This window comes from Montipora capricornis, chromosome 5, assembly GCF_036669925.1.
Source record: "Montipora capricornis isolate CH-2021 chromosome 5, ASM3666992v2, whole genome shotgun sequence".
NCBI classification, from domain to species: Eukaryota; Metazoa; Cnidaria; class Anthozoa; order Scleractinia; family Acroporidae; genus Montipora; species Montipora capricornis.
In genome coordinates this window covers 13825428-13852927 of record NC_090887.1, presented here as the reverse complement: position 1 = coordinate 13852927, position 27500 = coordinate 13825428, and the positions used below count along the sequence as shown (strand labels likewise).

At 38.1% G+C, this 27500-nt stretch overlaps 1 protein-coding gene across 1 annotated transcript in view; it reads right to left on the bottom strand.

The window, feature by feature from the left end:
- The window catches only part of LOC138049570 (atrial natriuretic peptide receptor 1-like), a 96203-nt gene that overhangs the window by 36946 nt on the left and 31757 nt on the right, over positions 1-27500 (bottom strand). The window contains exon 8 of the mRNA XM_068895911.1: positions 25214-25291. Within this exon, the coding sequence (XP_068752012.1) occupies positions 25214-25291 (78 nt within the window). The remainder of the gene's footprint in view (positions 1-25213; positions 25292-27500) is intronic.

Genomic DNA, 27500 nt, shown 5'->3' with positions numbered 1-27500 from the left:
TTGATTCCGTATAAGGATCTGTTAAATATGAATCAAATAAAGGACCTCCTTTATGCTCTCTAAATGGAAAAAGCATTTCCTATAAAACCAACAAAAACACAATCTGGTGGTTTTTTAGTACTATTTTAGCTTCTATTGGTTTACCATTAGCTGTTGAGGTTATAAAAAAGTTAACAGGTAAAGGAGCACCACGAATTGGATTACCAAAATTAAATAAGACTAATGGAAAAGGAGCACCACGAATCGGTTTACCAAAAATACCTTATCCATTTTATAGCTATCCGCCATATGTAACAGGTCAAGGTGTAAAAAACAAAGCCAAAGGAAAAATGAGGCAAGGGGTTGTTATTAGCTCCCAATTCACCTTGTACAAAATTCCAATTCTAGGAACAATACTATAAAACCAAAATTTCATAAAAATATCCCATTAACCAATTGTTAAATTGGTGTAAATATTCGCATATACCAATAAAAGATGTGCTATCAAGAGATCAAACTGTACCTCATAACCACACGCAAACACTATTCATATACAATCTCGAACCATCGCATATGTTAGGGAGCCATTGGGTTTCAACTTATGCAAAGGATGGTATAATAAATTATTTTGACAGTTTTGGTATGCCCCCTTTTCAAGAAATTGTAAACCATGCAAGAAAAGAAAACCTAGCATTATTACACGAAAACAATCAAATATAAAATATCATGACAACAACATGTGGTTACTTTTGTTTACACTTTTTGAATGAAATGAATAAATGCAATTCATATTAATATATTAAAAGTATTTAATATCCATGGTACAATGGCTAATGAAAAATTTATTGAACAATATTTTAAAAATATCTAAATTATATATATAACTAAATGAAATTGTATTGCGTTAAACAGGAAAAAACAAACAGAATGCGTTGAACCATCTGGTTTTAAACAAGCAAAGAATGGAAGATTAATGTTTTATTGCACTTGTGCTGAATGCGGAATTAAAAAGACTCGATTTGTTAAAAATCAAGAAAACTGGTTAGCTGGCTGGCGACCGGCGAAGGAATAGCATCTGATCTTGGTAATATTGCCACTGAAGCTACTTTTACTCATGCTATCCCTTGGCTTGGTAAGAAAGCTATTGAAATGGGAAGATACTATTGATCAGAAGCTCTGAGAAACCCAAAAATACAGCAAAAAATGATTAATTATGGTATGAGCAAATTGAATCCTCTAGTAAACAAAGTTGGTTCAGAAGCTCTTAATCAATTGTCAACAAAAATCAGTCCAAAAAAAATAATAAAACAAGAAGAAAAGATTTAGATGGAAGTGGTTTTCATTTACATAAAGCTATTGGTAAATTACCAAGACCTCAATTACGATTTACTTTCCCGGGTCATAAATATATTGGACCATACAATCCATCAGAAAAACAGCTCAAATATGATCCAATTACAGGTGAAATACTTGAAATATATGATCAACCAACAGGACCAACCGATGCTATTGCCATGCAGCATGGCGTCGATTATAGTGTTTGTAAAAATGATAGAAAATGCAAAAATGAAGCTGACAGGAAAATGATTTAAGCCTTAGACAACGTACCTTATAACGAAAGACAATGGGGCCATTGGTTAGCTAGAAATGTCATCAATAAAAAAAAAAGTCAAAAAACGTAAAAAGCTGTCGAGTGAAAAAAATTGGCAAGAAAAATTAGCAAATGAATTGCATAAACCAATCAAACGGAATTTTACTCGAGGGCGTGTTATTGCAAATCATATCAATGAAATATGGGCTGCTGATTTGCTTGAAATGCAACAATTCAGCAAATGGAATAAAGGTTATAAGTATCTTCTTATGGTGATAGATGTTTTCAGTAAATATGGATGGATTGTACCATTGAAAAATAAACAAGGAGAAACTGTTAGAGAAGCGTTCGAAAGCATCTTTAAAGATGGTAGAAAACCAGAATATTTGTGGACTGACAAAGTGACTTTTATAACAAACATGTAAAAGACCTCTTAGGTAAAATTAAAATAACACTCTATTCAACAGAAAAGGAAGAAAAATCTAGTGTAGTCGAAAGATGGAATCGTACGAGTAAAAACAAAATGTGGAAGCAGTTCACTGTTAAAGGCAATACACAATACTTTGATATGCTTCCTAAAATATTAAAACAGTATAATAACACCAAACATAGTTCAATAAGAATGACACCTACAGAAGCAAGTAAAAAGAAAAATGAAGGAGTTGTTTACTTTAATTTATACGGTGATATGGAAACATCATCAGCAAAACCAAAGTTTAAAATAGGGGATTAGGCTAGGCGAAGTAAGTATAAAACAAAACCATTTGATAAAGGTTATACACCAAATTGGACTGAAGAGATATTCACAGTTGATAAAATCCAATACACTAAGCCAATAACTTACAAAATAAAGGATCTCAATGATGAAGAGATACAAGGATCATTTTATGAATCAGAATTGCTAAAAACGAAACAAAATGTATTTAGAATTGATAAAGTCATTTGAAGAGATTCTAAGAAGAAACAAGCTTTGGTGAAATGGAAAGGATATAGCGATGATTTTAATTCTTGGGTTCCATTGAAGGATTTGACTGATTTATAAAAATATTGTAGTCCAAACGAACAGTATATGCTGTAATTGTTACCTTTTTTGTTAGTCAAAATATCATTTATTCTTGTTATTTAACGCACCAATTTTGACATAAAAAATATTTTATAATATGATAGTATAAAATAAGTATTAAATTAAATTCGAATAAATTTCAAAATGATTATGATAGTGATAGTCAGAAATCTGATATTGATCTTTATAATGATTCATTTTTAGATGATTATATAGTTATAACAGAATTAGATGAATATGATTTAAAAGATAGTTTTATTAATGATTCAAGTCAACTAACTTTATATGATAAAGATATATATTTTTTAATAAGTGAGTTCATAATGGAAAATAAAAAAAAAAAGAATTAAATTTAGAGATGTGGTATGATAGATTCGAATCGCATTTTGATTGATTTTTATAATTTAATTGGTGATATTATCAATATAGATGGCAAACAATGTGATAATATTAGCTCAGATACTTTTTTTTTATCTTAGTCATCGATATATAGTGGAATTATGCAAACAATATCTTAATTCAAATTACGAGTTTCAAAAATTAACTATATTTGATATTTCACGATTTCAAGACCTTGATAAAATTGATAATGAAATTGATAATTTAATTAAACATGATCACAATTTCACTGTTTTAAACTATGGAAATAAACGTTTCGTTTTAATTAAATTTAATCAAAATACTAAAATAGATGAACCAACTATGATGTATTTTAAAACCAAAGATAATTATAAATGTTATTTATTTGAATAATAGCTGCTTTTCATATGTTAATGTTTTAAAAAAGAACAAACGAAAACGAAAACAAAAAACAACTGTTTAAAAATAATATATATATATATAAATATTTGTGTATAATATAGTATATAAATGGAAACAAAAAAAAGATCGAATTATTGGTTGATAAAATATCATACTGATGAGGAAAGAAAAGCGGCAATAACAGCATCAAAATCAAAGTATATGCTTAATAAAATATGGATTTACCATGTTTGTAAACATGACTACAAGCTTGCTGTTACATTTGTGTACAAAAAAGCGTTCTAAGGCTTTCTAAAACTATTTTTTTTACACTTTTTTCATAGTTCAAATGTATAAATAATTTATTTGAATTTTTAAACGCACAAACCTATATAAGGAATAAAAAATAATATAGCATTATTATATAAAATTAAAACTAAAATGAATTATATTAAAAATCAACTAAAAATCATTTGAAAAACTTTACTGTTGTTGAATTAAAAAAAGAAGTTAAAGCTATTAAAGTTGGTTTTCAAGTTTCTAAATTAAAAAGAGCTGATGTTAAAAAAGTAATATTGGTAAACTATCAATTAACTATCAAATAATTTAACTACATTTACTTCATTTCACATTGATACATTATATTTGTAAGTATCATCTTTCTCGAGCTTTTTTAAACTATTTTTTTACATTTTTTTTCATAGTTCAAATGAATGAATAATTTATTTGAATTTTTAAATGTTCAAACCTATATAAAGAAAAAATGTATAGTACTATTATGTACAATGAATAGATTATTGATTTGCTATTAATACAAAATACACAAGAAAACAACATTATTGAACCACCAGTGCAATTTCAAGATATTGAAGAACAACCTATAAGACCACCAAGGCCAAAAAGAGAAAAAGCTAAAAGAGTAAAAGAACTTGTTCAACTCTTTGAAACTTTATCAAAAGATAATCTGTTAAATAAAAATATTAAAAAACAACCATTTAAACCAACTTTGAAAATTATTGATGAAAGATCCATTACTTCAATTACAAAACACAAGAGAAAATATAAAATTGCATATTGATGACATTCTAACCAATGAAAGGACTAAAATTTGTTGAAACATTGAAGGTAACATTGAAAAGCAAACAGGTTGTGAAGAAAAAACAATCAAATCAGCATATTTTAATAGTCAACCTCAGACCATGCTTCGAAGTACAGCGAGGATCTCGCCGTTAGTGGTCTGTTAGAGCTTGGTCATGAAGGCTTTTCTAGACAAGATGTTTCCCACATGAACAATTCTACAAGTGGTTATCTGTCATGGTTAACGAGATTGTATAATGAAGTTGAGAGGTCGATGGGTGCTTCTGGTCGATTTGAGGAGGTTTTGTTAAGAAAGGACTTAATTAACACCACGTTTTCACGCTTTGAGGACATTCATTTCTCTATGTTGGCATTTCTTCCAGACCACGAAGAAAGAAAGTCCTTTGAGGATTCATTTGCGGTTCAGGTTGAGAGGAGACAGAACTTTATGTGGAGGATAGAATTTTGGATAGATCGTAAACCGTTTCGTTCTACACCCCCTGTAGAACGTGAGGATCCCATTAGTCAAGCGGCTTCACTGATCATGATTTCAATGAAGGGTCGCCCGAATTCCAAGTTGTCAAAGTCGTCAGAGAGTCTTGCAAGTATTAAGAGCCAAGCGTCAAGTATATCAAGTGCACGACTTCGAGAAGCTAAGGAACACCGTGAATTAGCTCACCTTAAGCTGCAGCAACTGAAACTAACTCAAGAACTTGAGCAAAGGCGAGCTCAGTTGGAAAACAAGGCACAGAGACTTAAGTTGATTCATGAATTCGAATTGGCAACCGCGAGCGAGAAGGTATGGTCAGCCCCAGTTTTCGATCCTGTAGCGCTTGATGCGACTCAAGCGAGTCTGGGAAGTACTCGCCAAGGGCCCGGTGGCCCTGAAGGGTTTCCTAGGTCCGGTCCTGCTCCAACGCCAAGCGCTATGATTGAGCCGGTAAGGCAAGCTATTTCTTCTCCGGTAGAATCAGTAGTCACGAAGAATCATAGCTTAAACCCATTGGCTGCTGGATGGAGTAGCAGGTTACCAACATCGCCTATCAGTAGTGCTCGTCAACGCTCTCACGCAGACCAAATTGAAAGTAAGGTGGAAGATCTGGTCAGGCCCTTAGCGTCAGCCTTCGATGTAGGTTTCAATATCCCTAGAGCTGAGAAATTAACATTCGATGGAGATCCGTTGGAGTATTGCAAGTTTATTCATAATTTCGATGTCAACATTGCCAGTTTGATTAGCGATCCGTGGAAACGGTTGGCGTATCTCATCCAGTATTGTAGGGGTGAAGCCAAACAAGTTATTGAGAACTGCTGCATGTACTAGTCAGAACGTGGTTATAAGAAAGCTAGAGAGATCTTGTATCATCAGTTTAGAAGACCTCACATTGTTCCTCAAGCCCATGTAGACCAACTAACCAAGGGTCACATGATAAAGCTAACTGACGGATCAGCGTTGCAAAAACTTGCTCGTCACATGCTAAAATATGAGATCACCTTGTCTCAAACCGGTTATGATGCAAATTTAAATAACTCTGAAACGTTGTTGAAGATTATGGATCGCCTACCCCCGCGTCTTCAGACTAAATGGGCTGAGCGTGCAGAGAACATTTTCCGAGATGGGGGACGCCCAAGGTTTTTCCGATCTCACCGCTTTTATTCAGCGAAGCGCTGATATTGCAAGTAACATGTTTGGTCAGCGCTTGAATGTGAACAGTTCGAGAGACAGAAGCAGTAGTAGACCTCAACAGAGAAATAGGAATGATACCCCGCGTCGAGGTACAACCCTGGCTGTGAGAAGAGTTAGTGCTGTAGAGAGTTCACACGAGAGTCCACGCGAGATAAGGAACAATGTATTTGACCATCCACACGATGTTTCGCATCGAGATTCGAGTAGGATCACACGCAGAGTTGTAACCATCGATAAATGTATCAGCCTTGGACCTCGCGATGTCACGCGTAGTTACCCTCCTCCTGAAGTCTGTACTTCCAGTCCACGTTGTCCTTTGTGCTTTAAGTCACATTTCTTGAAGGACTGCATAGCCTTTAAAGCGAAGACTTATCAGGAACGCCTCGATCTCTTGTTTCAAAAGCACATTTGCAGAAACTGTTTGGTACCTGGTCATTACGCAAAGAGGTCTGCAGCGGTAAGAGCGTGCGAAAGGTCTGGTTGCGTACGAAAATATCACACCCTACTGCATCCCCCGGAAGGGGCGCGCGATAATAATGACGTAGATCACATAGTAGTTTCACACCAAGCGTCGGCTACGGCATCAAACGGCATCATTGGGGCCGGCAGGAAACGGGTCTGCCTTCGAATTATCCCTGTACGCGTTCAAGGTTTATGTAACGGTCGGGTCATGGAGACATACGCATTGTTGGATGACAGTTCAGACGTGTCATTGTGTAATCATTGACTATTGGAGAAGCTTGGTTTGAATGGGATAAACCGGCAGTTTACTCTTACTACCCTTAGTAACACTGAAGAACATAGTGGGTTGGAGGTTGGTCTGAAGGTCAGCAGCATAGATGGTATAGAGGATCTCTGCCTGCCTAGAGTGTGGTCTGTTGAAGGAAATCCCGTGTCAGAGAAGAGCATTCCAGTACCTGACGATTTAAGGCGATGGCCCCATCTCCAAGATTTGAGTTTTCCCCAGATTGATGATCAGACAGTAATGCTTTTGATTGGCGGAGATTGTCTCGAGGCATTTTGGGTGCTAGACGAGATGAAAGGGGCAAGTAATGAACCGTATGCAGTCAAGTTCCCGTTAGGATGGACCCTATTGGGCCCAGTTGGTCCCACGAATCCTCACGAAGAATTCCACGAGAACTTTGTGCGTTCCCTGGATGATGATGACTTGCTTCAGATGCAAGTGAAGAGGTTCTGGTTGACTGACTTCGGTGAAAGTTTAGCTGCATCTGAGGTGTGCATGTCATTAGAAGACAAACGAGCCTTGAAGATTATGAATGAGACGGTTACAAAAACAGATGGTCATTATCAGGTCGGGTTGCCTTGGAAAAATCGACCGCCTTCGATCCCGAACAACCGTGGTTTCGCTGAGTCGAGGCTATGTTCGCTGAAGAGACGACTTCTGAAGGATGAAGAACTTCATAGGAAGTACAACACTACAATGGACGAATATTTGTCTAAGGGTCACGCAGTAAAGATTCCTCCACGAGAGCTGTCTGTTGAAGGAAAGATCGTCCGGTACCTTCCTCATCATCCAGTTGTCCCCGCCAGGAAACCGGACATGGTTCGTGTAGTTTTTGATTGTGCCGCCAAATACATTGGTACCTCACTGAATGACCAGTTGATGCAAGGACCTGACCTGAACAATAATCTGATCGGTGTTTTGATGCGATTCCGACAGGAGAAGTTCGCTATAATCGCTGACATAGAGTCCATGTGTCATCAGGCCAGAGTTGATCCACGTGACCGTGACGCTTTGCGTTTCCTCTGGTGGCCGAATGGAGAACTGCACAGCACCCTAGAAGAGTATAAGATGACGGTCCACGTTTTCAGAGATACATCGTTCCCAAGTTGTGCCTGTTTTTGTCTGTTGAGAACACAACAAGGATAAGGCTATACACGGCATAGCCCCTTTGTATATCCAGGACCTTGTTCAGGTGAAATCGGAGGGTGCGTATAATTTGCGTTCCTCCAGAGCAGTTTTACTGGATGCACCTTCTATAAGAACTAAGGTCACCCTTGGTGAAAGGTCATTTCAGGTCGCTGCACCTAAGCTATGGAACTCTCTGCCGTCTCAGCTACGTTTGATCAATAATATTAACATTTTTAAGCGCCATCTGAAAACCTATCTCTTTAAAGTAGCTTTCGATTAATTTCTATTTGATATTTTAAGATATTGATTTTCTTGTCCTTTTTAGGAATTAGTACTCATCTCTAGCTTTGTATTTTTAGAAGATTTGTAACTTTTTTTTTTTTGTAATTTTAGGATATTTTTAAATTCATTGTAATGCGCATTTGATCATTTCTCTATGGATTTATGCGCAATAGAAGTATTAAATTAAATTGACTTAAATTAAATTAAAGTTCCCCCTGGAGTTTTCTCCGAACAAGATCAGTACTGTCAGCGACGTTGGCGGCAAATACACTAGCTAGCTAACATTTTCTGGAAACGTTAGCTCCGAGAATATCTGATCACGTTGCAGCAACGCCACAAGTGGAACTACGTTAGCCGAAACCTTAAGATGGGCGACTTGGTTTCGCTCACAGAGGAGAACACCCATCGGTGTCAATGGCCCTTTGGTCGGGTTACCAGAGTCCACAAGGCTAAAGATGATCACGTGCGATCAGTGGGCATTAAAACGAAAACCGGTTCCCTGATCAGGCTCATTACAAAGCTGTGTTTCTTGGAGAACTTTCCCATGTCCGCATAAATTTTGAGTGAAATAAACTGTTTCTACCAAGTAGTTTATTTGGGGCCGGAATGTTGCGGACAGTTTATAACTCCTTTTTGTATGCGAATTATTATTATTGTTATTATTCCTTTTATTTTGGTCATATTCTTTTTTACTCAAGTTACACTACCTCGTTATTGAGCAGAATCAGTTTAGTGTCTTAGGAGTTTTCTTGTTATTCCCCAAGGGGCCAATTAATAGAACTATATTAGGACCGAAAATTTTGTTAAATCGTTTTTCGTCCTGCATGTTCAACCGAGTGACTGTTTAACCGAGTACTCCTTTTTCCTGTCCTGTTGCACACATTCGGTAAGCCTTGTCATTTCTTGAATAATCTTTTTAGTTTACGCTTTACGTAGTTAAACTCCTAACTTATATTACTGTATTTCTTTCGTTTCGTAGCGAACAGAGGCGTGTGTTCCGATTAAAGCAAAGTTGTTTTTTGTCGAGTGAATTCTGTCCTTCATAGGTGCGTTTTTTTGGGAAAATCCAAAAACCGATTTCTGATTTCCGATCAATGGATTCTTCAGGGTCAAAAAAATGCAAAATCCGAAAAAGGATTATTTTCCATGACAATGCAAACAAACAAACCCAGAGTTCCGTGCAAATTTTAAACACAAGAAAAAAATAGCGGTTAAGTTTCTTTTGGAGAAAATCTTAAATGAAAATCCCATCCGTAAAAAAATACCTTAGCGATCGATAAAAAGAATGACGAAAAATATGACTTTTTCGCTGTAGGAAAGGTGCTAACAATATTATTGCTGTCAAGAAACTTTTCGTGTAATTTCTGGTGTGAAATTTGCAAGAAACCTAACTATTTTCGACCTATTCACGTCTTCGATCCTACGGTAAAAATGGCGCGAGAAAAACATTTGGGCTGAACTGTCACGTACGGTAGCTGTTGTGTACCATTTTTGCATGGGAAACCGCTTGTCAAAAATACTTTTTTCAAATCCTTTCCCAAAAAAATGCTGAAGTGATGAATCTCAAAAATCCGGATTTAGATTTCATCCGAAGTATTCTCCTCGAGTGTGGATGCTTTCCTACCGTGTACTTTCCCGCTACAATTTCTCATGTATTGCTACTTTCCTAAATAAATGGATCAGACAATCCCAAAAACATTTCGGTAGTTTGGTCCACTTTAATTTGTCCTCGTTAGCACCCCCCCCCCCCCCCCACATAAAATCCTAGTTACGGGCCTGCAGATAATTATCAATTCAACAGAAATACAAGAATCTTTACAATTATCAAAACAACAGATATTAAACAAAATTAATCAATGGATATCTGAGGGTAGTGGTTGGATAATAAAATCAGTTGACAATCATTATCTGCATGTAAATGTTGTTAAATACGAACCAATTAAAGAAAATTCATATATCAAACTTCCAATGGAACTTCAAAATAGCGCAAAAGCTTTGATAAACATGAAGAACAATGATAATGAATATTCCAAAGAATATACTAAAAAAATAGATTATACTGGTATTAATTTTCCTGTTCAAATCAATCAAATAAAGAAAACAGAAAAATAAAACAATATTAGCATTTATGTATTTGGTTATGAAAATAAACAAAAATATCCTATCTAAATATCAAAAGAAAGGTATGCTGATCAAATGAATTTATTATTGATAACAGAAGATGAAAACAAGCATTATGTACTGATTAAAGACTTTAATAAATTTATCTTTAATCAAACGAAGCACGAGGAACGAAAGCATTTTTGTATGTATTGTTTACAATGCTTTAGCTCTGAAAGAGTTTTAAATAATCACAAAGAAATATGTCTTCAAATAAATGGTCAACAAGTGATTAAAATGCCTGAAAAAAATTCAAAAGTAAAATTCAATAATTTTCATAAGCAGCTACCAGATGCTGATTTTGAAGCCAGAACAGAAAAAATACATGGTTTGCAAACACAGTGATGATAAATCATATACTGAAGCTTATCAAAAGCATACTGATTGTGGATACGGTTATAAAGTCGTTTGCTGTTATGACGATAAATATAGTAAACCAGTGGAAATATATAGAGGCCATAATGCTGTATACAAATTTATGTAAGATGCTTGATAAGGTATTGCAAAAATGTTATGAAAAACAAATTTAACAAATCATTAAAAATGACAGATGAAGACGAAATAAAATTCAAAAAAGCTGAGGCATGCCACATTTGCAATAAAAAATATACTGATGAAGACATTAGAGTAAGAGACCATTGCCATGTGACTGGAAAGTATAGAGGATCGAGTCATCAAGATTGTAATCTTAATTTCCATCTGACTGATAAAATTCCTGTTATTTTTCATAATTTAAGGGGATATGACAGTCACTTTATTATGCAACAGATTGGCCAAATAGCTAAAAATCACACGCACAAAAACAAAAAGGGAGAACTATGTCAAATGAATATTAATACTATTCCAAATAATATGGAAAGGAAAGGAACTTTATTTAAGTGTCTAGTCGTTCTAGCGCTGGAGCGCTAATTGGGGACACTGTAAACTGAAATGAACAATGAAAGTAAATCAAGTCCAATGTTGGTTTTTGGAAAAATACATGGCTTGGCAATCATTTAACATTTATTGACAGCTTTCAATTTATGAGTTCAAGTCTTGATAAACTAGTCAACAATCTACCTGATGAAGCATTAAAACACACAAAAGAAGCATTCAAAAATGAACAGTTTCAGCTTATGAAACAAAAAGGGGTTTATCCTTATGATTTTATTGACAGCTTCCAAAAGTTTGATAAAACTGAATTGCCAAACAAAAAAGATTTTTACAGCATTTTAAACGACGAGCATATTACAGATGAAGATTATAAGCATGCCCAAAATGTATGGAATACTTTCAACTTAAAATCAATGGGCGAATATCACGACTTATACCTAAAAGCAGATATTCTATTGTTCGCTGATGTTTTTGAAAATTTTTGCAATAATTGCTTAAAATTTTACGTTCTTGATTGCGCTCATTAGTTTTCATCTCCTGGTTTATCTTGGGACTCTATGTTAAAGATGATGGATATAAAATTGGAATTGATGACTGACATTGATATGTTTCAATTTCTTGAAAAAGGAATGAGAGGAGGAAACAGTTATATTGCAAACCGATATGGAAAAGCAAATAATAAATACATGATAACATACGATGAAAAGGCGCCTTCAAAGTATATGATGTATATAGATTACAATAATTTATATGGTCATAGTATGAGTCAATACTTACCTACTGGTGGATGCAACTGGTTGACAGAAGAACAAATTAATAAGCTATACCGGATCATTATCAGCTTCTGCGCAAAGTCCCCTACGAGAATTTAACTAAACAATTATATGAAAAGTGGCCTATGTAACTCTCTTTCGAAAAAATACATAATCTACATACGGTGGGTAAAGAAATGAATGAGGCGGCAAAGGTATCAAACGTTGAGCATTTTAGTGACTTTAAAAGTCGAGCATTACAGCGACCTTGAAAGTCAAGCATTTTTGAGACCTCAAAAAACGAGCTTTTTAGTGACCTTAAAAGTCGAGCTTTTTACAAACGTTTCAAATTTCCCGGTTGTACTTTATGCTGCGTTTCGTTTTCACACTACGCAACCGAATGCAAGCATAAGCGCAAGCAAGCACAAGGAAAAAGGAAAAACTTGGATGCTTGTGGTTATTATTGCGTCAAAGCCCTTTTCACAGTGAAATAAGCGCTCTCATGCTTGCACTCGTGCTTGTGTTTGCGTCACAAGTGAAAACAAGGCTTAAGCACCGGATGCATGTTTCATGCTTCGTGTTTCAGCGTCTTCAGTAATTACGTTGGATTGGTTTTTGAGCAACTGAAACACCGCAAAGAAAGAAAATTAAGAAGACAATTTAAAAAAATTGTTTTTAAGTCTACTTTAATTAAAATCGTGTAATCTTGGTCGTAAAATGTCCTGCAAATAGTCTTAAAAATACTGTGCAGTCGGACTGCCACACAGCCGATCCAATTTCTCTCATTGTAAACGAGGGTTACAATAAAAAGGTGAAATCGAAGGGCTTTATGCATGACCTTTGCAAGGGACATTTTCTCCGATTTTTGGCTACTTTGACAATTTGCCGATTTGCGGCAATTAATGGTATAAAATGTGCAGGTGGCGCGCAAAAATTTCAAAGAGATCGAGAGTCTGTTTTTGTCCAATTGCCTTCACATTTTGCACACAGGCAGCAACAATTTTTCAGGCCAGTTACTCCCACAGTTATTGGTTGGAATATAGCAACTCTATTCCCTCTATATGTAGAAATTTCGACTTTTAAAGTAACCAAAAGGCTCGACTTTTAAGATCTCTAAAAAGCTCGACTTTTAAGGTCTCTAAAAGTTGGACTTTTAAGGTCTGTAAAAAGCTCGACTTTTAAGGTCTCTAAAAGGCGCGACGTTTAAGGTCTCTAAAAAGCTCGACTTTTAAGGTCTCTAAAAAGCTCGACTTTTAAGGTCTCTAAAAAGCTCGACTTTTAAGGTCTCTAAAAAGCTCGACTTTTAAGGTCACTAAAAAGCTCGATTTTTAAGGTGTGTAAAAGTTCGACTTGTGAGGTCTGTAAAAAGCTCGACTTTTAAGGTCTCTAAAAGTTCGACTTTTAAGGTCGTTAAAAAGCTCGACTTGTAAGGTCTGTAAAAAGCTCGACTTTTAAGGTCACTAAAAAGCTCGTTTTCTAAGGTCTCAAAAATGCTTGACTTTCAAGGTCGCTGTAATGCTCGACTTTTAAAGTCACTAAAATGCTCAACTTTTGAGACCTCTAAAATTCTTAAAGGGCTTATGGTGAATGCAGCCTCATTCATTTCTTTACCCGCCGTATGTAGATTATGTAATTTTTCGACAAGAGAGTTACATAGGCCACTTTTGATATAATTATTTAGTTAAGGACGTTCGCGCCAAAATCTTCCTACGGTGAGATTTTATTCATTTCTCGCCTAGAGTTAGGTCATAAAGTACTTACTCCGAAAATGAAAAAAAAAATGGGGGTCACCGACTTTGTTTCGGAGAAAATGGCAGTGGAAAAATCAGTCATAATAGCGAGATGTAGCCTCATCTGCTCATCCATCGAAAATCATAAAAATAAACTGTTGGAGTGAAAGTTTCCGTGCATAGGTTTTTAGGAGTGAGATTTTTAGATAATTGCATGCCGCTAGGGATGTGGTAAACAGTAGAGTTTATCCTCGACCAGCGTTTTCGTAAGCTCTATCCGTTGCAACCACTACCGGACTTCGATGGCACGAGGAAAGAAAATGTTAAAAAAAGATAACTTCTTACGGTGAGAATTTGTTCATGTCATCACATTTTGTAGATAGTAAGTAAAGTAAGTGATTAATGATTAAAAAAATAGGGGTCACCGATGATCTGAACGAGTAAAATCGATGTGATCTTGCAAAGGCTTGGAAAATTTCGTTTGTCACGCTTTTGCGTGACCTGTCGCTGAAGGACTGGAACCCAAGAGACGCTCGATCGTTGAAGAGATAAAAGGTTTTTACCGGAAAAAAAAACCTTTCTCGAGCATAGCAACGAAGTTTTAAGCTGGGGTCATTTTCATTTGGTTGGTGTTTTGTGTAATATCTCTCCATTGCCGTCATGCTCATCCTCTGGAGTATGTTTTTTGCGAAATTTAATCGCTGATTGTTTCCAAGCAGGTCCGCACTATTCAAGCGGACGAGGACGAAAATACCGCTCAATTTTCACGAAAGTAAAGGAAAAGAACTTTAAAAACATGCATTCACTTTAAACTTAAGTTCGTAGGGTAATAAAACATTAAAAAGAAACAGCCCCATTAAATTTACGCAACGGTTCGTCCTCGAGTTTTCCAAACTTTCAGCCACTAGTACTAGTCTACTCGATCGGCTACCTTTTCCAGAGCTTTTCCATCCTCCTCCCACTTGCTTCACTTGAAGTTTCATGATGATTCGGAAATAAATGTGCCATTCTTTTGCTGGCCTGGAATTTTTTCCCCGGCGTTTTTGTCGCCATGTTATTTTAACTGATGCTTGAAAAATATGTACGAAAGTCAAGTAGACTCGGCTAGTGTACGACTGATAAAACCTCGCAAATATCAGTCGTGCAGTGGTCTACTTGACTTTCATAAATATTTTAAATCAATTTTGACTGATCACGATCTTCTCTGATCCAACGCTGTGCAAGACTTATCGTCCACGGCTTTTTGCAAAGGTTTTAAAACCTCAACTTCACTAATGCTCGAAGTAATGCGTGACATATTACAGACACGTTACCTGCGCAGTAACGTTGCGCACAAACAATTAGCGCGAACGTCCTTAAATTCTCGTAGGGGTCTTTGCGCAGAAGCTGATACTGATCCGCTATACCTCGCTAAATATACAGAAAACAGAAAAAAAAGGACTGATTTTAACGTTGATCTTGAGTATCCAAAAGAATAACATGATTTGCATAATGATTATCCATTAGCAGCTGAAAAGATCAAAGTGGAAAAAGATATGTTGTCTGGCTATTGCAAAATAACAGCTGATAAATACAAAGTATCAACAAGTTTAGTGCATAAACTGATACCAACCTTAAAAAACAAAGAAAAGTATGTTCTTCATTATGAAAACCTTCAATTACGCATTGATCTTGGATTAAAAGTCACTAAAAATCATAGAGTACTATAGTTTGATCAGTCTCCTTGGCTGAAGCAATACATTGACTTTAACTACCAGAAAAGAACTAATGCCAAAAATGCTTTTGAAAAAGATTTCTTTAAACTTATGAATAATTCCGTATTTAGCAAAACCATGGAAAAGAGTTGATTGATGTAAGGCTCGTATGGATGAGAAAAAACTGTTAAATTAACATCAAAACCTACTTATGTTAGTAGCAAGAGCTTCAACGAAATTCTAGTAGCTGTGCATAAGATTAAAGAAACACTAACCCTCAATAGGCCGGCATATGTGGGTATGTGTATTTTAGATCTAAGCAAAACGCTAATGTATGATTTTCACTATAATTAAACAAAAGTACAATAATAAAGCAAAATTATTATTCACAGACACAGACTCGCTGACTTAGCAAATTGAAACTACTGTGTATCAAGACTTTTGGAATGAAAAAAATAAACTCGACAACAGCAATTACTCTAAAGATAGTAAATTTCATCATAAAACAAATAAGAAGGTCATTGGTAAATTCAAAGATGAGGCTTCTGGAATTCCAATCACTGAATTCATCGGCTTGCGAATGTATTCATATATCAAAGACAATGATCAAAATAATAAAACAACAAAAGGAATCAGAAAGATTGTAATAAAAAAAATATCAAACATGAAGACTATAAACAAACTCTATTTAATAACAGACAAATGTATCATAAAATGAAAACGATTCGAAGCAACAATCAACAATCAAGTGTCATTGCCATGCTTCGATGACAAACGATATTTAGTGGACGATGTAATAAAGTCATATCCTTACGGTCATTATAAAATCAACAGACCAAAACAATACAGATGACAAAGTTCACTCATAAAGTTTACTGACAACGTTTACTCATAAAGTTTACTCATAAAAATTACTCATAAAGTTGAACGACAAAACTATCTTGAATATATTCATGATATCATTTTAATGTCACGTTATGGTGATTATACGAATATTTAAACGCATTTCATCTTTGCTGACAAACATTGCTTACAAAATTTGCTCATAAAGTTTATGGTGATTCAAAAATTGATAAAAGTTGTGTTAATTAAGTGTGAAAAAGCAATGATAAGATGGTTTTCGAATGGTAAAAATGAAACAAAAAATATTTCTGTATGAGTATTAATAAATCATTGTGCTACCGAGTTGAAAAGCAAAGCTTTTCTCAGTTATATTATAATGATGTTTAATAGACCAATTTCGATATATTAAAATTCAGTCGAAAACAAGACATCATCTCGAGGCTCTGGGGAATAAATATAAGGGTTTGTATGAGTTTATTCCCCAGAGCCTCGCGATGATGCCTATTGTTTTGGACTGAATTTTAATATATCGAAATTGGTCAATTTGTAAGACATCAATATGCTTAAAACGAAATGAAAAAAATATAAAAAAAATAATATAAAAATCACGACCATGAAGGACAAAGAGAGTAACAACATTCGCTTGTCACAAAAACCGAAGTATTTTGTGCATTTTTTGTGCTGTGAAAATTTCCCCTCAAAGAAAATTTTGAGATCGCTCAAAAGAATGAATAATGAAATACCACGTATTTTATTAATCAAATATGCTCCGCTTATGATCACATTTGTGTTGAGCATTTTTTTCCAAGAACAGAATCGAACATTTTTTCCAAGAACTGAATCGAGCATTTTTAAAACAGTTTTACAAAAAAGGTGAATCAGCATTTTTTGTAAGAACTAAATTTGATGTTTAAAATGGTCTCGTAACCCCAACTCCTATACTACTGTGGGAAGGGGAATCCCTGAAGAGGCGAGGCCAATATCTATCCCTTTCAGATATCTATCCCAAAGTCATTTGAATATACTTTATTATGTATGAACAGGGAGCAGGGATGGCGCAGTGGTGAAAGCACTCGCTTCCAACCAATGTGGCCTGGGTTCGATTCCCAGACTTGACGTCATGTGTGGGTTGAGTTTCTGCTCAGAGAGGTTTTTCTCTGGGTACCAGTACTCCAGTTTTCCGCTCTCTTCAAAAACCAACGTTTGATTTGATATGTATTCATCGATTTGATTTCATTTGTGCACGACCCCACTATTATTATTATTATTACTGTTATTAATAAACTTAGACTTTGCAACTATATTAATCAAAAAGATAAACGCTAAAAGGTTAGCACAACGTTTCGACATCGTCGAGATGTCATTGTCAAGTGAAAGAATAAATTATAAGCCGCATATAAGTACAAAAATTGTTGAACAAATTAAATCAAGAAATGGTTTAGTGACGGTTAAATGACAGTCACAATTGTTCTACTATACGGATCAATGAAGATCACGTAAATAGTTTTGCTTCAACCGAGTCAGTTTGTGTGTTGAGTGATGGAGATTTTTCTTTGATGAACATCATCTCATATATGAGACAGTCAAACTTTGTTTTGTATTTTTTCAGAATTGTGAAGCATTGATCTGGGATTTTGTTTTGTAAACCATGTTCTTCCCATCGCATGTTTGCCAATCGCAGAATATTGATGTTCTTTTTACGCTGGTGAAGGCGGCGCGCAGTGTAACCAACATAGTCCGCATCGCACGAACCACATTTATAATAATATACAACAAGTTGTTGGTTGACTAAAGGCGGTTTTTGTTCTTGGATCTTGAGAACATTTTCCAATTTTTGGCTAGTGAAGACTGGTTGCAAATCCGCAGTTAATTTCTTATTGAGATGGAAAAGTTGGTGTTTAACAGAATCAGCAGATTTTTGGTCGATAAATGGCAACTATTCTGATCGAGCTATCTTGAACATCACGAGTGGTGGTAGAACCATTGCTAAGAGATTTTTGGAAATTTTTGATGGTATTTTCTATGAGCTCAGTTGGGTATTGTAGCTTTTGAAAGATAGTTTTAATTTCATTGCACTCTTTAGTCGAGGAGAGGCTGTGGGCTCTCTGGATCATTGTTACTAACAACGATTTCTTGTATCGGTTGTCTTGATGGCTTTGATAATGTAGAAGGAGTCCTTTATTAGTGGGCTTCCTATGTACGCTGGTCATTATTCGATTTCCTCGTTTCTCCAACAAAATACCAAGAATCGGAAGTGTGACAATATTGCTGAACATTGGCTATCATTGTAAACCGTGACGTCGGTTGGCCTCGTTTTGAAGAATAAAAACATGTGCTCTTGTTGAACCGCCATTATCCGCTTCGTCTTCTTCATCTTCGGCTTAACACCTCGATAATAATTGTTACATGGTGGCAGCGGTAAAACAAAGAACATAATGACTGATTCTAGCGGTCAAGCTTCTGGAACGCTCGCTCCAGCTCCGGCTTTTCGAAGGCCACAAGTTTCTCCTCCGCAACCTCTAGAGATCGAAGGCGATCGGGCTGACAACTGGAAAATCTGGAAACAACGATGGGATAATTACTGTATTATCACGGGCTTAAACAGCCAGCCAGAAGACTACAAGTGCGCTATTTTACTGCACACGATTGGAATAGAAGCTTTGCGACTTTACAACGGCATGAAATTCTCCGAAGGTGAGGACAGAAATAAAATGGCGGATATTCTAGCCAAATACGATCAGCACTTTCTTGGCCAAACACAGGAATTCTTTGAACGTTTTCAGTTTAACCGTAGAGATCAAGCCTCTGGCGAGTCAATCGATGAGTATCTTTCAGTTTTGCGAAACATGGCCAAAACCTGTGGTTTCTGTGACTGCATGCGAGACTTGTTAATAATGGACCGCCTACTCTTAGGAATCTCGGATGACAAAACACGTGAAGAACTCCTCTCTACTCACGATCTGACTCTTAATAAAGCTATTGAAATTTGTCGGGGAATGGAAGCTGCTTCTCTTCACATGAAGGCTCTGAAGAACGAAGAAATCAACAAGGTCAAGGATATTTCGAAAAAGACAAAGAAGTCAGCCCCAAACAAACTCCAGCACAAGAAGCCTCCCCAGAGTGATGATAAGCATTCTGGAAAGAAGAAATGTCTGTTCTGTCTCCAACTTCATGTCATGAAAAAAGAAATGTGCCCTGCTTGGGGAAAGACCTGTGCATCCTGCGGTGAAAGAAATCACTTTAAAGCTTCAACGAAATGTAAACACCAAGGTGTCAACTCTCTGGGCGACGGTTACTCCTCCGACTCATCCGTAAGCAGCACTGGGACAATCAGCACTGTAACAGCTCTCGAAAGTGAATTTGTGAATTCAGTAAGTCCTGGAAACCAGCTTATTTTCTGCGAAATGGAGGTAAACGAAAGACCTGTCAAAATGCAAATCGACAGTGGGGCTACAGTTTGTATTCTTCCAAAACACTTCCTGAGGGATCAGCATGCTATCCGCCCTGAGAGGGTCCATCTTCAGATGTGGAACAAAACCTCTATGCCCGCTCTTGGCAAGTGTAAAGTGAAAGTCAAGAACCCCGCTACCAAGAAAACGTACAAGGTGGACTTCGTCATTGTTAAAGACCACCTCACACCTCTCCTCAGTGGTACCGCCGCACAGAAGATGAATCTCATAAGTGTTCATTATGACCTGTTTAAAGCAGTTAATGCTGTCAACCACGAAAATCAACACTTCAAACAGTTTCCTGAGGCTTTTAAGGACACCCCTGGTACCCTACCTGGAAAGAAGGTTCACTTGACATTGATTGAAGGTTCCACTCCTGTAATCCGTTGTGCACGCACCCTGCCTGAATCTAGAAAACAAGTTGTCAAAGATGAACTCCAGCGTCTTGTGGACGCGAGTATCATTGTTCCTGTCGACGAACCCACTGACTGGGTGAGTCAGATGTCTGTTGCTGAAAAGAAAGCTGGAATTCGTATCTGCATTGATCCCCGACCTCTAAATGACGCACTGAAGCGCGAACACTACCAGCTTCCCACTCTGGAAAATGTACTTCCAGAACTTACCAAGGCGAAAGTATTCTCTGTTTGTGATCTCAAGTCTGGGTACCTCCACTGTGAGCTCGATCATGCATCAAGTTTGTTAACCACATTTGCCACCCCTTTTGGGCGTTATCGGTGGCTGCGTCTCCCATTTGGTTTGAAAGTCAGCAGCGAAATCTTCCAAAAACGTCTGCATCATGCTCTTGAGGGCCTTGAAGGGGTGCGCTGTATCGCTGACGATGTGATTATCTGGGGTCGAACAGATGAGGAACACGATACACGTGTCCGTACCTTCCTCAACTGCTGTGTTGATAAGGGTATCACCTTGAGCAAAGAGAAGTGCCGCTTTGGTCTCAGCGAGATTCCGTTCATGGGTCATGTCTTAACCAGTGATGGCCTCAAGCCAGACCCCACTAAAGTGGAAGCAGTCCAAAACATGGTTCCTCCTCAAGACAAAGCATCTGTAGAAAGACTACGAGGAACAGTAAATTACCTGTCTAAATTTGTTCCAAACCTTGCCGATGTGATGCGTCCAATCTATGACCTAGCTGTCCCTACCTCCGAGTGGATGTGGGATGCTGTACACGAGAAAGCCTTTACAGAGATGAAGCGCTTGCTGACAAACGCACCTGTGCTAGCCTACTTCGATCCAAGTAAAAACCTATCGATCCAGTGTGACGCTAGTGGACAGGGACTGGGAGCCGCCCTACTTCAAGACGGTCAGCCGCTAGCATACGCCAGCCGCGCTTTGAGTGAGGCAGAAACGAGATATGCTACCATAGAGAAGGAGATGCTCGCAATTGTATTTTCCCTAGAAAAGTGGCACCAGTACACGTTTGGCCGCCCTGTGACTGTGTACTCAGATCATAAACCACTTGCAAGCATCGTAAAGAAGCCCTTGGACAGAGCCCCTAAACGCTTACAGGAAATGCTAATGCGCGCCCTGGCATATGACATTGAAGTGCGATACCTAAATGGTAAAGAGATGTACCTGGCCGACACGCTCAGCAGGGCTCACCTGCCAAAAGCCTCTGATTGTGGACAAGAAGAATTCGAGACCATAAATGCCCTCTCCTACCTGATCATGCCTGAAGAGAAGATCCGCGAGATCCGCCAATACACCAACGATGACACCTCTCTTCAACAGCTGAAACGCGTAATACAGGAAGGTTGGCCAGCAGATGAGAAATCGCTACCACCCCTTGTCACCCCATACTTCAGTGTTAGGGATGAGCTCGCAGTCACTGATGGCCTTATATTTCGTGGCGAGCGGCTTGTTATACCAAAGGGAATGCGCACAGCTGTCAAAAAAGATGTCCATAGTGGACACCAAGGAATTGAGGCCTGCCTGCGCCGTGCAAGGGAACATGTTTATTGGCCCGGCATGAACAAGGAATTGAAAGCTTGGATTCGCACCTGTGAGACATGCCGCGAGTATGAACTAACACCTTGTAAAGAGACGCTCATGTCTCATGAAATCCCGGACGGAGCTTGGGAGAAAATTGGGGCAGACCTTTTCACCTGTAATGACAAAGAGTACCTCGTCACCGTCTGCTACAAGTCCAACTTCTGGGAATTGGATCCACTCACCGACACCAAATCATCAACTGTGATCAAAAGATTGAAGTCACACCTGGCACGATATGGTATTCCTAGACAACTGGTTACGGATAATGGCCCCCAATTTACATCACGTGAATTCAAATCTTTTACCAAGACATGGGGCATTGAGCACACTACCATATCACCGCACCACAGCCAGGCAAATGGAAAAGTTGAATCGGCTGTGAAGACGGCAAAAAGAATGTTACGCAAGACATCAAAGTCAGGAGAAGACCAGTACCTAGCTCTACTCAATATCCGGAACACACCAACCCAAGGTGTTGCCAGTAGCCCGGCACAGCGTCTTTTGGGGAGAAGGACAAGAAGCTTGTTACCGTCCACAAGATCGCTCCTGGAACCCAGAAGCCCACCCAGCCTCTATGAAAGGGAACAACTCCAGCTCAACCAAAAGAGGCAGCAGCATTACTACAATCGGTCATCCCATGACCTTCCGGCCTTAAAAGCTGGCGACACAGTTAGAATGAAACCATTTGTCCTTGGTAAACACAGTTGGGATGAGGGTCACGTGACAAAGCGACTAGATGAGAGATCCTATGAAGTCCAGTCACACGGTTCCAGCTTTAGACGCAATAGGCAGCACCTAGTGAAGAGCCCTTCCATTCCCGCAGCGGATGCACTGCCTGTACCAGATCCACTGCCTGGACCTCAACGGGGTCAGGATACTCAATTGCCAAACACAAGAGCTGCGAACGGCCAGAAAAGCCACCTGGAAGCAAGGACCACCAAGCAGTCGTCACCTGTGTGTACTCGCTCGGGCCGTGTCATCAAAGAACCAGTTAGATTCCAGGACTATGTTAAGACTTAATCATTTTTTTGTTTTTTTTGTTCGTTGTTGTTTTTTTTTTCTATTACTCTTTTGTAAGGACTGAGAGACACTCGCAGCGTTGCTTTAGTTCATTTTCGCTAAAAAAAAAAAAGGGGAGGATGTAACAATATTGCTTAACATTGGCTATCATTGTAAACCGTGACGTCGGTTAGCCTCGTTTTGAAGAATAAAAACATGTGCTCTTGTTGAACCGCCATTATCCGCTCTTCGGCTTAACACCTCGATAATAATTGTTACAGGAAGTTTCCCATCTAAGGATAACTCCATAGTAAACTGAATGGACGGATGACATGCGTTTAACTTCTTGCACAAAAAATCAACTTGATTGACACGATTTGCAAATGCATAATACCCGGCTATAAGCCGAGACCCATTTTAGGTCTTGATGTGTATTATCGACCATGGAATTTTCGTTATTTAAAATACAAATTGACACTGACTGAAAAATTATACTCAAAGCAATAAAATGAACACGAAAGATAAGAAACAAACAAGCGACGTGATCGTGGTGTGACGAATTACTGACTTCACTGGAAACATGTCTTCGTACAAGCGAAGCGTTTTATAACAAGTTATTCGACTGGAAACCTCACAACCTCGCCTTCAAACTTAAAATAGTCGCCGAAGCAGAAGCTGTAGAGATCGCCAGAGAATACGGCATCAGCGAGTCGATCGTTCCATCGCTGGAGGAAAGATCAGGCAAATCTGTTCAACGGCGAGCTCGATCAACAACTGTTGGCATGGTTTTCAGAGCAAAGAAGTCAAGGTAAGATTTTCCTTTTAATGCATACATTTTTTGCTTGGAAAATGTCACTTTAAACAAGAAGAAATCCACTTGCGCTTTCGTCTCAAGTTTGCTATAGTGTCATGTGAGAAGCTTGTTTACGCGATGTGTCTACAGATGGTGCAATCTCGTTTCCAGACTCTCCGTTCCTTCGAGGGGTAAAAGAGGCTTGGCGTGATATTCCCGAGGAGTTGGTGAGGTGTTCGTTCAAGACTTGTGGCACCTCTATAACGCACAGAAGATGTGCAGTGTTCGACGAGAATATTCCAGAAGAAAAAAAAAGTGAAGACGAGGAAATGGACGACGAATTCGAAACAGACAGCGAGGAAGAAGACCAGCAATAAGATCGATCTAAATCACACAACAACACAAACAGCTCCTTTACGAGCCACCAAATAACAAAAGTCCATATTAAACCAACAACAACTTCTCTTCATTTTACAAGAAATTTAGCTTGTCGTGTAAGTGAATACACGTTCATTTGTTACTGTTTTAATTTGTTGAGAAAATTATTTTTATCAAAAATACCCGGCTATAAGCCGAGACCCCTTCTACGGCTTCAAATTTGCCCAAATTAAGTGTGGATTTGAGTAAAAATTGCTCGGCTTGTAGCTCAATAAGGACGGTAGTACAAGAAGAAGAAGTCGTGCTGCGTGTTGATTTCTCATAACGGCCAGTGTGTCGTCAACGTATCTCTTTTAGTATGATGGTAATAAATTCCGGCTCTCCAATGTTTCTTCAATATGACATAGGAAAGCATTGGCTAATAAAGGTCCCAGGGGGGAACCCATGGCGACACCGTCCGACTGTTGGTATAGTTCGTTGTTAAATTGGAAAAGTTGATCCTTGGTCGCTAGTTTGAGAAGAACCGCGAGTTCTTGTTGGGAGATATTAAGATCGTAGGTAGTGCAAAACCAGTTGTTATTATTATTATTACTATGATTATAAACCCCGTGAAAATGATATTTAGTTCACCACTTCACCCTCTCACTGGCTTGGTCCTGGCTCCCTTCACCAAGTGTCACTTTGTCAGTTTCAAGAGTCAAAGTTTGCGGCCCACCCATCCCTCCTGGGGAATCTGTGTTCGGTGACCGCATCGACTAGCGGCACTCCGTGTGGTTTCCTGTCTACGCCGGATTGTTACTCCCCATACCTGAAACCTACAACAATGACTGCAGGAATAATAAACTGCTATTAACGGTTCACAAAAACGTAGCATTCAGGTCTCCAGAATCTGTGTTTCCTGAACGACTTTTTGGCCCGTCTCAAGCGAAACGCAGTTGTAGTGCGGAAAAACTTACCGTAAGTTGATTTTTTGCAAAAATCAAGGTGGGTCACCACGCTAGTTTTCGAGATATAGCTCACTACATTCAACAGAATTTGTTTCCGAATTTCTCGATTTTTGGTCACATTTTTATTTCTGCTCAGCGGAAAACCCCTTTCGAGCCTCCGTGAGATGACGGGCTCTTAGCTGTTGTTCTTCTTCAGTTTGCTTACGCTCCCCAATTAAGAAAGAATATATGATATCGCTGAAAGTGTCTCCAGCAAAACGAATAACTGATTTACAGGTGTCAAAAGAATATTGTATACTTCATAAAGTCCAAGAACTGTGAATATCTGTCCTCTGACGCCCTCTGCCATTGACCCGCGTTCACTTCCCAGACTTTGCTGTGCAGGGAGAATAAGGAAAGCAGTTCATTAACGTCTTATTAATCCAACAACCAGTGAGTAACTGAACTAACTTTACGATTAACGCAAATCTCCATCTAAATGCTGAAAATCTTAAGAAACGGTTTGTACAAGCACATTGGCATAGGATCGTCAATTCATTTGTGGCTGGCAGCCAAATACTTCCACGCGGCTGTCCTTCTTTGACAACTTATATTGCCTCTTTAATATAGCGCCATCGAAGATCAAGCAATGTGGAAATGGCATTTACAGCTTATGCTTCCCATTGGAGCATATCATATTGAATGAATAAAGTTGATAAAACAGAAGCACCAATAGAAAGATCAAGCATCACGTTTACGGCAGACGGCAAACGTCGGACCAAAACTTGCGTTTTGCGAAAAATGAAAGTAACTTTTCAAAAGAGAGAGACAAGTTAGAATAATATCATTTTCAGGATTTTATGACAAGCAGCAGCCCACCGTTTCGCGTTTGCCGTTTCATGAAGACGCCATCATGCTTAAATTCCCCTAATATTACTTTAATACTGTTACCCCACGACCACAACATTTTATTACTCAGGCCCGTAACTAGGACTTTATGTGGGGGTGGGAGGTGGGGGGTGCTAACGAGGCCAAAGTGGACCAAACTACCGAAATGTTTTTGTTGATTGTTTGATCCATTTATTAAGGAAAGTAGCAATACATGAGAAATTGTAGCGGGAAAGTACAGGTAGGAAAGTATCCGCACTCGAGGAGGATACTTCGGATTAATTAAATCTAAATCCGGATTTTTGAGATTCATCACTTCAGCGTTTTTTTGGGAAAGGATTTGAAATAAGTATTATTGACAAGCGGTTTCCCATGCAAAAATGGTACACAACAGCTGCCGTGCGTGACAGTTCAGCCCAAATGTTTTTCTCACGCCATTTTTACCGTAGGATAGATCGAAAATAGTTAGGTTTCCTGCAAATTTCACACCAGAAATTACACGAAAAGTTTCTTGACAGCAATAATATTGTTGGCACCTTTCCTACAGCGAAAAAGTCACGTTTTTCGTCATTCTTTTTATCGATCGCTAAGTTATTTTTTTACTGATGGGATTTTCATTTAAGAATTTATCCAAAACAAACTTAACCGCTATTTTTCTCTTGTTTTTAAAATTTGCATTTGTTTGTTTGCGTTGTCATGGAAAATAATCCTTTTTCGGATTTTGCGGTTTTTTGACGCTGAAGAATCCATTGATCCGAGATCAGAAATCGGTTTTTGGATTTTCACGAAAAAACCAACCCCTAGATAAGCTCGGACATCTGTGCGCTCATTGAAATGTTCTGCATGGCTCGGGCTACTAGATTACAGCTAGTTTTAATTTCCCATTGAATACATTATTGTTTTTCCATTCTTTGATTTTGTTTAAATATCACTGTTAAGTTTCAAACTTCAGTCTAACCGACTGCACGCCTTAACTTGGATATTAAGTATCAAAATGCAGACCTTTGAGAGTTATATCATGGCCTGCTGATCACTTTTTTGCAACAAAAAATTGGGGTCACTTAGTTCGTTTTTCAGATATGAGCAACTAAAGCCAAAATATTGGGTGAAGGGGTAGTTTCTAAAGAAACTGTGGTGCTGCGTCGGTGGGGAAGTAGTATACAAAAATTTGGTTTTATCAACGGAGTTGATAATGTAAATTGGCCACCGTACAGAGATTCTAAAAGCTGACGTTTCGAGCGTTAGCCCTTCGTCAGAGCAAAATATTGGGTGCTTTGCAAGTTAGGCCTGTTCCAAACGTTGTGCTACTGCCGTGCCGAACTCAAATAAATTTGGCTTGGCAGTGGCACGACGATGGCACGGCAGCGGCTTCAAACGTCGAACCTAATACAGTCGCGCCAAATTCAAAAGACATCGTAATAGTATGCAAATAATGCAAAATACATTAAATTAATTTATGAATTGAGTTCGGTGCAACAATAGCACGCCGTTTGAAACCAAGTCGTGCTACAGCCGTGCGGCACGGCAAGTCCTGCCGTGCTAAGTAGTCGTGCCGAACCTAAGTCAGCCGTGCCGCGCTTAATGGTTTCAAACGGCGTGGTTAAATCGAAATGACAATTTCACTTGAGTTCGGCACGGCAGTAGCAAGACGTTTGAAACAGGCCTAATTACGTCACCAAAATGACTGCATCTTGTTCAGCAATAATTGATGTTTTACA